General features: G+C 38.8%; 1 protein-coding gene across 11 annotated transcripts in view; it reads right to left on the reverse strand.

Moving 5' to 3' along the window:
- Positions 1 to 650: 650 nt before the first annotated feature.
- Positions 651 to 13,665, reverse strand: part of LOC125039541 (bromodomain adjacent to zinc finger domain protein 2A-like) — a 43,769-nt gene continuing 30,754 nt past the window's right edge. For all 11 annotated transcript variants that reach the window (XM_047633595.1, XM_047633622.1, XM_047633686.1 and 8 more), the window contains 4 exons: positions 3,754 to 3,867; positions 3,041 to 3,147; positions 2,392 to 2,608; positions 651 to 1,837 (listed from right to left, as the gene is read on the reverse strand). In XM_047633595.1, the coding sequence (XP_047489551.1) occupies positions 663 to 1,837; positions 2,392 to 2,608; positions 3,041 to 3,147; positions 3,754 to 3,867 (1,613 nt within the window). In that variant the 3' untranslated portion in view covers positions 651 to 662. The remainder of the gene's footprint in view (positions 1,838 to 2,391; positions 2,609 to 3,040; positions 3,148 to 3,753; positions 3,868 to 13,665) is intronic.

Raw genomic sequence — 13,665 nt, forward strand, 5'->3', positions numbered from 1 at the left:
CAGGAAGGAAGCAGACTGAGGACCTGTAGGTTGTTTAGCATTGATGACTATTTGAGGAGTAGATGAAGCTAATGAGGGATAAATTTGAGAAGCAACAGAGGTTTCAGGAAGATGAGGAGCAAAGGAATTCAGATGCATTTGATGTACCTGTGTATCTGCTGCACTGGGTTGGTTTAGATTTAATGGCAGCATGGCAGACTGCTGAACTGGAATTCGTTTTCTGTTGATGGTTATTAGATGGGCAAACTTGGACTTACTAGGGACTTCATGATTTAGATGATTTTCTTCTGTTTTTTTTTTAGTTAAAAGTTCCCTAAGAAGTTCTTTCCCTTCTTGTTTGTCAAAACTCTGACTATCTGACTCATTGGAGGTGACAGCTGTAATTCCATTTTTCACTGAAGATGGCCTTAGAATCTCACAAGTGACTACAGTCTGCCTAGAATCTGTAATTGTGACTGGATTCTGCAAGGAGTCAGTGGTAGTGGCTGGGTTCTGCATGGAGCTAGGTACCCAAGACTGCAAATTTAAATTCCCTAATACTGAGTGACTGTTTTGTGGTTTAACATTCATGATTGTGTTGCACATTTCTGACAGTGGCACTGGAAAAGATACCAAAGGCTGTATCTGCTTTTTTACCGTAGTTTGAGTAACAGAATTTCTATTCAGGTTGTTTGTATTTTTTGGGGGGATAAATTTTTTTTTTTTTTTTTAGAACTAATCAGAAATGGCACTGTTGATGTAGTCTTGTCATTCTGTGGAACAAAATTTTGTTCTTTAACAATATTGGTTGAGCCTAGATTTGTTTTAAGCTGTCTTCTTGAAACTACAGTTGTTTTATGTGTCTTTTGCCCATTTATTTCTGGGTAATTTTTAGTATTTCTTGGCTGAGCTCCAATTGCTTTTCCTCTTCGTGCTTTCTGTGGATTTGAAGTTTGATTAAACCACAGTCTTAAGGGCTCCTCAGAAGTCTCTAGCATTTCTTCTGCTTCCTTTCCACTTTTTACACTGGATATGACAGGAAGGAACTCATTTTCTACTGGTTCTTCTTTAATATGTAATGTAGGTAAGATCGTTGACATAGTATTACCTGAAAGTTCTGTTGCTTTAACATGGTCCTCCTCAAAGTTTTCTAGGATTCCTGATGCTACAAACAATACTTCACTGGGCAAAGGTTTTTCTTTCTTTATTTGTTTCTTTTGGAGACCAAGCTTCTCCTTTCCTGTTAACTTTATACCATTCATATTTTTCTCTATTCTTTTTCTTTTTGATTTTTTATGAACTGTTTCACTAACCTCGTAATGTTCATCTATATCATTTATAACCACAGGATTGAGGGAAATATAATTATTATGCCTACTCAAACTAATTTTTTCAGTTTCATGCTGGTTACTATGTTCTCCTTCATGTGTTTCATTAACCTTTATGGAATAACTTTCCTTTGGCGATAGTTGATCTTCCTGGGGAAATTCTACTGGCTTTTGTACATTTTGGCAATGCTCTGCCATCTTCTTGTTCATTGAGCTATTTCCATTCTTGTTTTCAGCTGTTATCCTGATTCGCTTGGGGCTTCCAGTTCTGGTGATATATCTCTCACTGACACTACCAGGAGCAATCATCAAACTCTGAGTACTGGCAATGTACTTTGGATTTTTTGTTTCCTGGTAAACCTCTTTTCTTTCTGGACTACTAAAGATATTTCCTTGTTCACTGCTATGTGTTATTTTCTTCTTGATTTGTACTTTAGTATTTTTAACTACTGCTTCAGCCTGGTGACCAATTTCCAAATTGTCAGTCTCTGCTAAATGTAAGGCTACAACCTCATCGCTTTCTGCAATTTCTGAAAATAAGGTTGAGATGAATTCAGTATAATGATTCTGCCTACACAAGAAAGGTTTATCAAAAACCCTAATCCTGGTTCAATCTTATGAAGGTTATTGTGTAATATTCTGTAAAATCTGACATGAAAAGAATATCAATAATCTGAAATAAAATAGGATTCCCATCATTGCAATCAACAAATTATGGCAACAAATGGCTTGAGCAGTAGGATAAGTAAAGAAAAAAAAAAAAGAGAGGAAATCCTTTGTTCCTGCCATCATTGTCCGAAGTAATTATACTGTCGGGAGAATTGAGTTCATAGACATTTTCTGCTGGCTAGTGAAGGTATCTTAGAATTTGAGCAAGGGAAACATATAGTTATTGGTGTTTTTTCAAGAATAAATGAGTCCATTTAGTAGTAACAAATGTGGGGACTGGCCAAGATAAATTTATCACCTAAATCTTTAGACTGATTTGGAAATATATGTCTGAATATATTATCTACTCAATATGATTTTATTTATCATTACAGCTTCAATCTAAAATGAGTAAATAAAATAATGCATCTCTTACCTGTGATCACTTGATATTCTTCATCTGAAGATTCTGCCACATGAGCATGTTTGGCCATTTTCTCCACTGACTTTTGCTTGGCTGATTTAGCCTTTGTTTTGGGATTGTTTGTGCTTTTTGGTGTAAGTTTTGACTTCTTTATGTGATATCCTTTCTTTGGAGTCAAAATTTGTTCCTTTTTGGGACTGCCATTTGCTTTTGAGACAGATTGTGATCTCTGTAAGAATTGGCAGGTATTTTAACATTTTCAGTATTACTTACCACTTAATAAATCATGGTGTTTCTTCCTGATTAATTTGAAGGTATGCATTGCTTAAAAAAAATGTAAATATATGTAAATATATATATATATATATATATATATATATATATATATATATGATAAATATTCAGTATTACAAGACTCCCTTCTTGTAAAGCAAAGGAATAAAAATATATAAGCTCTTGAATGATTCAGAATTGGTCCTCTCAGGGGGGGGGGGGGGGAATGCTGTCTTTGGTAAGACAAATTTTACATATGCTTTTTCAAATATACAGCTCTGAGTTATAAAAGAGGTTAGTAAAACAATGTAACAAGAATAATTCCCCCTCTTCCATTCTCCCCTTAACACTCTTTCTAATAAATAGATCATAAACTCTTAATCCATACCATTAATGCTCCTCGAACGATTTCGAAGGGCTCTCCATAACCTAGAGGTTCCGCAAAGAATGTGAAGTTGTCCACGGTCAGCAAAGCAGTCATATTTTCTTGTTTCACTGGGAAATCAATAACATTTACCATCAAAATAATGTCACTGGGGACAAAATTTGTCTACAGTTACAAAGTGCAAAAAACTCAAACTAACGTATCTTACATTCAGCGAGGCAAAAAAAGCAAAAAAAAAAAACAGACAAAAAAAGGAAAAAGAAAAATGAAAAAAGAAAAGAAAAGAAAAGAAAAGAAAAAAAAGGAAAATACAAAAAAAAAGAAGAAAAAAACATCCTAAACAACTATAGGGCTCTTTGGGAACCAAAGGCAGACTGTCTTCTTTTGGATTTGAAATTATTTATCAGTAGGTACATTATGGTAAGTTACCCTACCCCTTTTAATTGTATGTTGTGTATCTAGTTATGTAAAACTCCAAATATTATGGGATAGCAAATAAATTTAAAATAAATTTAAAGCTAATTATGTTAATGATCACCATTACAAATATCACCTTAGAATTTTAATGGAAAATATCTACGTAAATCAAAATGTCACTCAGATTTTTTAACCCATCTTTCACATTAAGAAAAGAAAAAAGAAAAGAAAAAGGACACACACATTCACAAAATTTAAGCTAACACACAAAAAAGCATGGGAAATAAAGGAGCACTTACAGTACTTTCCAATTTCCACCAATGATCGCAGCTTCTTGCCATATGGTGGATGATAATATACATCTTGTTTTGCATGACTGGATATATGGCGAGTTACAATTTCTCGAATCCAGCCTGGAATTAAGGAAAAATTGTCATGATGGCACTAACAAGCACAACACATAAAACAAATACAATGAGCTCAAGAGTTCACACGCACACACGCACACACAAGCACACACACACAAATATATATATATATATATATATGCAATGACACATGGCAAAATGGTATTATTAGTGGGCCATCATGACTAAAGCAAATCACTCACGCTGATATGCATACCTATTTTATATGTATATATTTGTAAATATATAATATATATATGATTATACATATATATTATGCATATATATATATATATATATATATATATATATATATAATATGCATATATATATATGAATCTATATATTATATATATAATATATATATGGACACGCCCAAGCTCCGAACCAACTCCTGCCCTCAGCCACCTAGGGCTTAATGGGCAGCTCACGGGAGGTGGGCCTTGCCAGCTCTCCTCCCCCCAGATAACTCAAAGGCAGTGTCTCCAATAAATGGATATGCTGGTGGGAGGGGTGCTATCCCTCCCACCCAGAAAACGAGGTGGGCTGTTGGGGTGCAGGATGGGAATGAGTTACTCATCCCACCTGAGCCCTGGCAGGCACTAACCCAGTATGAGGACTGTAGGGCAAAGCCCAAGGGAACCCCACAGGCAGAAGTTGGGATCCACAGACTGCCAACCCCCTTTATTTGGGGCAGCGTCTGCAGGGGTGGCAGGGGCTTAACCTCAGGCAAGCTATCTGGGTGAGCACTTGGAACATCCGGTCCTTGCGGCATGACGAGTGTTACCTCTGCTATCGAGGGAATTGTTATAGTTGGGAAATGAGGTCACTGCCCTCTCGGAGGTGAGAAGACCTGGCAGTGGCACAATCAGTATGGGTGGGTACACCTACTACTGGTCAGGCTGTAGCAATGGTCATCACCTTTAGGGAGTAGCCATAGCATCTCCAGCTGATTTCAATCCTCAGTAGTAAACTATTGCCCCTGGCGAGTCATTCTCATTTTCTGGGCAACTTTAATATGGTATCCAGCTGTGATCGAGCTGGCTACAAGATGTCTGTTGACTCCCATGGCTTGGGAGCTGATCCCAGCAGTGAGAACAGCCTCCTCCGTGACTCTGCTTGGTACGAGAGATTATGGATTTCTGGCTCCTGGTATCAGCACTCCAACCCGCACTGCTGGACATGGTATAGCTGTGGCCAAGAAGGTCGACCACATACTTGTTACCACTTGATGGAGGAATCTTCAGAATTGCAAAGTTTACCGGAATGCTGAGTTCTGTGGCACCAACTGTGGCTGGTAGTGGCTACCCTAAAGGTCCACTTCAAAACTCGTCCCTCCAGTGGTCACTCTAGGGTGTTTCACTTAGAGGGACTGAGGATGGAGGAGTGTGCTACTCTGACTGATTCACAGAACTTGAGAACCAGATAGACCCAGTTGCTCTGTGGGAGTCCTTTAAGCATGAAACACACAAAGCAGTGCAGGAGTCCACTGCTGTACACCCGAGGGTAAGGCATAACTTCATCTGGAGACACTGGAGGCCACTGAAGCATGTTGCATGGCTTGGCTGAATCGCGATCAGGACTTGTGTTGCTCTTTGGTGCATAGGGCTTGGACACTGCTAAGAAGGGACAATGAACACTTAATCAGGAATCTTGCCGAGACCATTTCTTGGTAAAGGATCTTCTACCTGCCTACCGAGCCCTGAAAAACTGAACTCTAAGTTCTCACAGATGACTGCAGTCTCCTTAGTGGATGGACATATCATCTCAAATCATGTTGGGGTTCATGAACAATGGGCCGAGTATTATGAGCAGCTGTACCAGGTAGACCCTCCAACAGTTAGCTTGGATGCAAATGGTATCACAATACCTGTGCTGGATCCAACCATTAGTGAGGAGCCTCCTACCCTAACTGAGGTTAGGATGGCAATTTCTAAGCTGAAGAGTGGGAAAGCCACAGGCATATATGATATCCCTGCTGAACTGGGGGTGAACCTATGGCACGGGGATTGCATGCAGTTTTGATTGCCATCTGGCAGTCTGGTTCCATTCCCAGTGACCTGTTGAGGGACGTGGTCATCCCTCTCTGGAGAGGGAAAGGGGATTGTTGGAACTGTATCAACTACTGTGGCATTAAACTGCTCAGTATATCAGGCAAGGTTTTTGTCCACATTCTTCTGAAATGGATCTGCAACCACCTACTAAGCCACCAAAGACCAGAGCAGTCTGGATTCACTCCTGGCAAGTCCACAATAGACCGTATCCTTGGGCTTTGATATGAGACATTCTGAGACTAAGGGGTATTCCAACACGGATTATTGGCCTAATAGCAAACCTATATACTGGTACTGAAAGTGCTGTAAAGTGTGGTCTGGGGCCTGTTGTACTTCTTCCCTGTTAATCTAGGGGTGAGGCAAGGCTGTCCTTCCACCAACACTTTTCAACACCTGCACGGGCTGGATAATGGCCAGAGCTACTATCCAAAGTCAGTGTAGAGCAACAGTGAGTAATATCATGTCCTCAGATCTTGACTTTTCCGATGATGCTATTCTGAGTCTCTGGAATCGCTGGTGGCGGCTCTTGATGCATTTAGTGACGAGGTGAAGCCTTTGAGCCTAGAGGTCTCCTGGACTAAGACCAAGTTTCAGGGCTTTGGGGGCCTATTAGAGGAACCAATTCAGTCAATTCATGCTTGTGGTGTGGATGTTAAAAACACAGAGAGCTTTGCATACCTTGGTAGTGTAGTCCATATCTCTGTGAGACCAAGGCATCAGTAGATGGATTGGTCTGGCAGCAGGAGCCATGAACTTAATCAACAAGAGCATTTAGAGATGCTGGTACCTATGTAGAAGGACCAAGTTACATGTCTTCAAGGCCTTGATACTGCTAGTTTTACTCTATGGAAGTGAAACCTGGATGCTATCTAGTGCCTTGGAGTCTCATCTTGATGCCTTTTGTAGCAAGTCTCTTTGCTGGACCATGGGGGTACAGTTAGCAGGACATGTGTCCAACTGATGGCTACACCGTGAGACTGGCATAGGACCTGTTACTTGCATAATCCGCAATCGCCAAATCAGGCTATACGAGCACCTAACTCGTTTCCCTGTGGTTGACTCTGCCCATCAGGTTGTCTCCCTGTGAGACAAACCTAGTTGGAGGAAGCCTGTGGGACGACCTACGAGGTCATGGCTTGGGCAGCTCAACAAGACCTGTTGCGAGGAGTTAGAGATGGGCCGAGGGCTTGCCTGGAGACTCGCCATGAGGGAACCTTGTGGCTGAAAGCGAAGAGTGGATGTGGCCATGCGCACCTGTTGGTGTTAGCCCTTTGATTATGATGATGTATATATGTATATTGTATGTACACACACACACACACACATATTCAGTGACAACTGGCAATATGGTATTTTAAATGATACCATAAGTAATACCATGACTAAAGAAAATCATAGAGAAACGTGAAAACTACATGAGAGGAAAGTTAATTTTCAAGTCATGTGGGGATCAAGATAAATGTATACTGGACACTACAGTAGTTGCATGACTTGGGGACAAGTTTGATAGAACTGATCTCAAGTAATGGTGCATGGATAGTGTCACTAGTTACAGTCAAATATTTTTGTAAGAACTGGGTAGTTGTTGAAAGATTGCGTGGTAAGAGTCTGTGCTACTAATTGCAATAATCATGAAGAATTAATGAAACATAAAATGTATTGTGAATTTAGATGATAAAAGTTTAATATTTAGGAGTGTTTGCTATTCCCTCTTTACTGAGCACAGGGATCCCCCTAAACTGAACTGGTTATACTGGCACAACCTATAGGGAAGCAGTAACCTGGGAACCACTCGGGTCTACAAGAACACAATAACTATACACATATGCATAAGATTTTATTCATTCCACTTAATCAGTATCTACTCCTAAGAGTCAAGAAACTGAGTAGTACAGATTTTCTGAAAAAGATACAACCCTGTTCTTGTTAATAAGTAAAACTTTATGAACTTTAACTTACGTGACCTTGAATTATAGATATATTAAGACAAGAAAAAATGACAATTTGCTCTTTGGTTTGAAGTACTCAGATTCATTACATTTTATAAAAAAATTACTTATTTTACTTTTTTCTTTTATGAGAACTTACGCAATAATTTTTTTTTTTTTTTTTTTTCACTGAAATTTACTGCCTTAAATTAAGAAAAAATTATGATGACTTGGCAATTTGGAGAATACTAGTCTGGGGTTTGCAAACAATTTTATTTCAGTTCTAGGTTTGGACCCAGTGTAGGTTACTGTTTTAAAGATGATTTCTTATAGTTCTGTACAATGGGCCTGGCATATTTGGAGACTTGGGTTGGCGCTGCCCTTGTAGTCATGAGCCACAATCTTAACCATACACGGATAGGAAAAATGGTTAATGGTTAAAAGAAATAAATGTGCTTGACATCAAAGGACATATTTCTACAAGCCGCCTACAAAGTTGAAATTAACTAAATACTTGAGTGCTGTAAATATTTTATATATTTACACATACAAATACAAGTACCTTCTGTATCATTAGTTTCAACATTATTATAATTATTAGTTATTAGTATCATCAACGGCATATTAATATAATCATGATTACCCTTTTACTATTATCATTGTTATCATTATCATTGTGGTAACAGAAAGGGTACAGCTCATTACGAGAAGAGTGGTAGATCTTGCTGTAGCTGAAGCTGAAGTCTAAATCATGCTCAGGAGCCTGATAAGGATAAGGATAAGTCAGATATCCGAAGCTGAAGCTTGCCCGGACTATGCCTAGGAAGGAAGCCCCATGCCAATTAATGCCGACTCGAACAAATTGTTTCAGATGCAGTTGACTTGACTTGACTGATCTTAGTCCTTACCCACCATGGTACCAAGCCACGGCATTCAGGTCCAAGCGACAATTGAAAGTTGCACCTGGGTGGGATGCAAACTCCTTGGATGAGCGGCCGACACATTAACCCTGAGGTTAGTACATTGAATTCACGTCTTACATTTGGGTGAATGACGTCATATCTGATGTTGTTTAACGTGCATGGGTTACTAACAGAAGGCCGCATGGGCCGCCACACCTGACCAAACAGCAATTGCTCAGCGGCTGCTTCAATACTCCCTCTGCAGTGGCGCAATAGTGGGAGCGACCGGAACTGAGTAGATGTTAATTGTAGCCTCTATGGTGCTGACTTCACCTGACCTATAGAGATGGAGTCCCTGGTGGTACCTCTGTTAATGGTGATGGTCTTGCCGGTCCTGGAGGTCATAGAATACCCATTGTAATTAATGGAATAAAGTGTTTTGAATTTGTATTTGGGTACAGGCCCTCATATGGTGGCTGAAGCGGGGGTTTGGTGGCGCCCACATGAACCAGGACCTGAGTGCAGTGCTGCAGCTGGGGCAGTTCCATGATGGTCTGGGTGACTGAGCTCTAATAAGAGCCATCCTTTCAAGAAGTTCCTTGGCGTAATCATGGGGTGAAAACGTGACTTAATCAGCAGGAAGGGCGGGCATCATGCCGTAGATTAATTCAGCTGCTGTACAGCCAAGGTCCTGCTTCATAGCATTCTGGATGCTGAGGTGAGCAAATGGGAAGTATTTCACCCAACTGGAAGTGCCAATTTTGGTGAAAGCCCTCCTCAGCTGTCAGTGAAAATGTTTGAAAATGACCTTGGATGCTGGAAGGAATGCTGTTATCTGGATCTGATTGGTGACCAAGAAGATCATGAATTACCTCTAAGGTGCAGGCTCGAACTGGCGTCCTTGGTCCATGATGATTGTTGTTGGAATCATGATACTTGCCATCCTTTGGCGACGGTGGGTGCAGTAATGTCCTTGATGGTAAGTGCCTTGGGTCTATGGGTGAATCTGATATCAACAGTATAATTATTGTCTGTTAGTAGGGGGCCCAAACGCTAAAATTGCCTCTTGTGTGGGAAAGCTGTGTAGACATGACTTTGGGTTCCTTTGTATCTTGTTTTTCTGGTACTCTCGGCACGTTAGCCCTGAAGCCGTGATGGTGATAAGCGTGGATGAATCACTATCTGTGGGCAGAAGTGGACAGCCAGTCAAAACAACCTTCAAGTCTGTGGGTGACTTCAACCATAAATCGCTGGAAGGTCTAAGTAGTGTTCTTAAGTCCAAAGGGCATCTGGGTGAATTCAAACAGTCTGAAAGGTCCTGGGACAGCTATCTTTGAGATGTCCTCAGCAACAGGTATTTCGTGGAAGGCTCTCACCAAGTCAATGGGGGAGAATATACTGAAGCCTGCTAGATTCTATGAAAAAGTATAGGTAATGATAAGGCTTTGTGGTTATGTCGAGCAAGCGCTAATTGCCACGCAGACGCCAATCCCTGTTCTTCTGGACTAGATGCAGGGGTGAAGATCACATGCTGGAGGAAGGGCGTATGTCAAGATTCAGCATATGGTGTAACTCAGCCTTAGGAGCTTGAAGGTGGCTGTTGACATGAAGACCAGTGATGTGATAGTGAATCTGGTGCTGAGGCTGACTCGGTTCGTTAAAGGGCTACGTGGTGGCTTAGAAATCTCTTAGAAATTCCGCAATTATGCCTTGGTCTGGGAGAATTTTGAGAATTTGGGAGAGTCTGGTAAATGTGTGCTTACTGACAGTGGACTTGCTTGTGGTGCCATCGGTCATGGTGAGTCGGTGAATGTCGATCAACATGTGGAAGTGATGCAGGAAATCAGCGCCTAGGATGGGTCATGGGATATCTGCTATGACGAAAACCCATGAGAAAGTGTGCTGCAGTCAGATGCAGATGTCGAGGGTCAATGAACGGTCGCCGTAGGTGGGGACAGCAGTAGCATTGTCTGTGTGGAGACTGAATCAACCAGTTGGGTTTGTCTGAGGAAGCAGCAGAAATCTTGCTTACTTCTGCACCTTTTGAAGTTGCACGAAGGTAATGCTGATAATTCCTGAACCTTCCATTTCCCTGCCATGTATATGGGGAGTTCAGTGTCTGGCGCAAGACCGAAACTGGTCAGGGCACCAGCACAGGGAGGATGATGATCCGTGTCTCTGAAGGTGCTGTCCATGAATGCGGGGTGGAGGATCGGGAGCGGGATCTCGCCGTGCGAAATAAAACGATAATAGAATAACATCGAGTGGCAACACATGCGTAGTAAAAAAAAAAAGAACAAAGTAGAGAGCAACGACGAAATACCGCTGCCAGAGGATATATTTTCGTTTAAGTTTGTATTTTTCAGTTGTTTAGACGTAAGGGAGAGGTGGATATATGATGAACTTCAAGAAAACAGTGTTGTATAAAGATTATCTAATAGTTTATTTTTATAAATGTCAACACATTTTGAATATGAACATAAATAAGTGTAAATCTTTTCTACAGTCTCCATTTTCTATGAGTTAATGGTTATCCCTTTTGGGAAATGAGAGGCAAGTCGAATTTAGTCATATATAGTTTATGTTGTATAAGAAACATTTCAAGACATTTTTTACACAATGCCTACCTAAAGATTATGTTTTTACATATGGAAAATTCAAAATCTGGTATTCACTATTTCATCTTTATCTAATTTATCAGATGTCGCAGTACGACAAATGAACTGTCATGTCTTCTATAATAATTTTCCCTGTTTCTTTTCGTGCAACCCTCTCGGAGTATAATGAAGTTTAACTGTTCGCATAAATTTCTTTATAATGACATGTATTTGTTCTTTAATATGAGTGTGTTGCTTAAAAGGAAAATAGTACGGGTTTATAATTTCAATAATGTGTATTCCTTCCCCCTGCCACTAAGCAGGTGCTTTTTTGCAGCAAGACATAGCACCAAGGTAAGCATTCAGTGATGATGAATCAGTTGAGACAGCTCTAAATAGCTGAAGCTTGCTGGACCACATATAAGTAAGGCCCTGGCGAAGCTAGCTTTCGGTTGACACAGCTGCGGAAATCAACGCTCTGTTTGCGTTCTTCTTGCTGTTCCTGCAGTCGAAACCCAAGCAGGACTTCTGGACATATAACCCCCTCGAAAGTCGGCTCATGTTTCCACAGACGATGATGTGGGACAGATTCGAGACACTGTGAAGCTGCCTACAAACGGCAATTTAGACCAAGATGGAACCTATCACTGACCGCCTATGGAAGCTTTTCGTTAATTCTCGTCGGTCAAAACACACACACACACACACACACACATACATATATACATAATATATATAAAATATATATATTATAGATATTCTATATATATCATATATATTTTTTATATATATTCTTTATAATATATATATATAATTATATACATATATATATATATATACATATATCCAAACATCCATATATATGCATATACATACATACATACATACATACATACATACACACACACACATACATATATATAATCCCCATATAATATACAAATATATATATATATATTTTATATATATATATATTATATATATATCATATAATATATATATAATAATATATATATATATAATACATACAATATATATATATATATGTAATATATATAATATATATATAAATGAAAACAATTATATATTAAAAAAAAAAACATATAATGTATATGTATGTATATATACACACACACACACAGACACAGACACACACACACACATGTATATATATATATGACTACCGCGGTGGTCCAGTGGTTAGAGCACTGGACTCCGACCCTCGTGGTCCCGAGTTCAATTCCCCGTCGCGGCTGTCATAAAAATGCCTTCGCTCTGACTGCTGGTTCAAGCCCAAGAAAACGACATATCGCCCTGAGAAGTCAAACACAGGTGTCGTAGTGGAAGTCACCGCTGTGGCACAAGTGTTAGCGCACCGAACCGCGGTTGATTAGGAAGGGCATCCAATCAGGCAAGGGTGACACTGCCATATAACCTCACAATAGTGAATTGAGAGAGGCCTATGTCCTGCAGTGGAATAAATGGCTGTATACGAAAAAAATATACATATATATATACACACACATACACATACACATACACACACACACACACACAGACACACACACACACATATATATATATATATAATATATATTATATATATAATATATATAGTATATGTATAAAAAATATATATATAATATATACATATATACATAATATATATATACATATAATATACATATATAATGATATATATATACACACAAACACAATACATATACGATATATATACAATATATATATATAATATATGTATAAAATATATATATATATATATATATATATATATAATATATGTATAATATATATACGTATATATCATATGTATAATATATATATACATATAATATATCTATATAATATATATATATATGTAGCATATATAATATATATATAGTATAATATATATAATATATATTATATATATAGTATATAATATATATATAGTATATATAATATATATAATATATATATATAATAAATATACAATATATATAATAAATATATAATATATATATATATATATATATATATATATATATATATATATATATATATATATATATATATATATATATGACTCATTGGGCTTTCAGGAGTTCATTCATTCATGACCTGAATGACTCAGGTACTTGTATCTGCCCGTCATTACCGGCAGTGCGAGGTGTGTTGTGCACGTGGTTTGCACAGAAAAACTCGCACCATATGCGGACACTGTTTAGCATCGAACACGACACATGGTGTGGAAGACAGAAGTCGCACAGGCCGGGCTCCCTTTATACGCATAGCCCGGACGAGGTTCAGCTTCGCACATCTG

The sequence above is a fragment of the Penaeus chinensis genome, chromosome 3 (genome assembly GCF_019202785.1).
Source record: "Penaeus chinensis breed Huanghai No. 1 chromosome 3, ASM1920278v2, whole genome shotgun sequence".
NCBI classification, from domain to species: domain Eukaryota; kingdom Metazoa; phylum Arthropoda; class Malacostraca; order Decapoda; family Penaeidae; genus Penaeus; species Penaeus chinensis.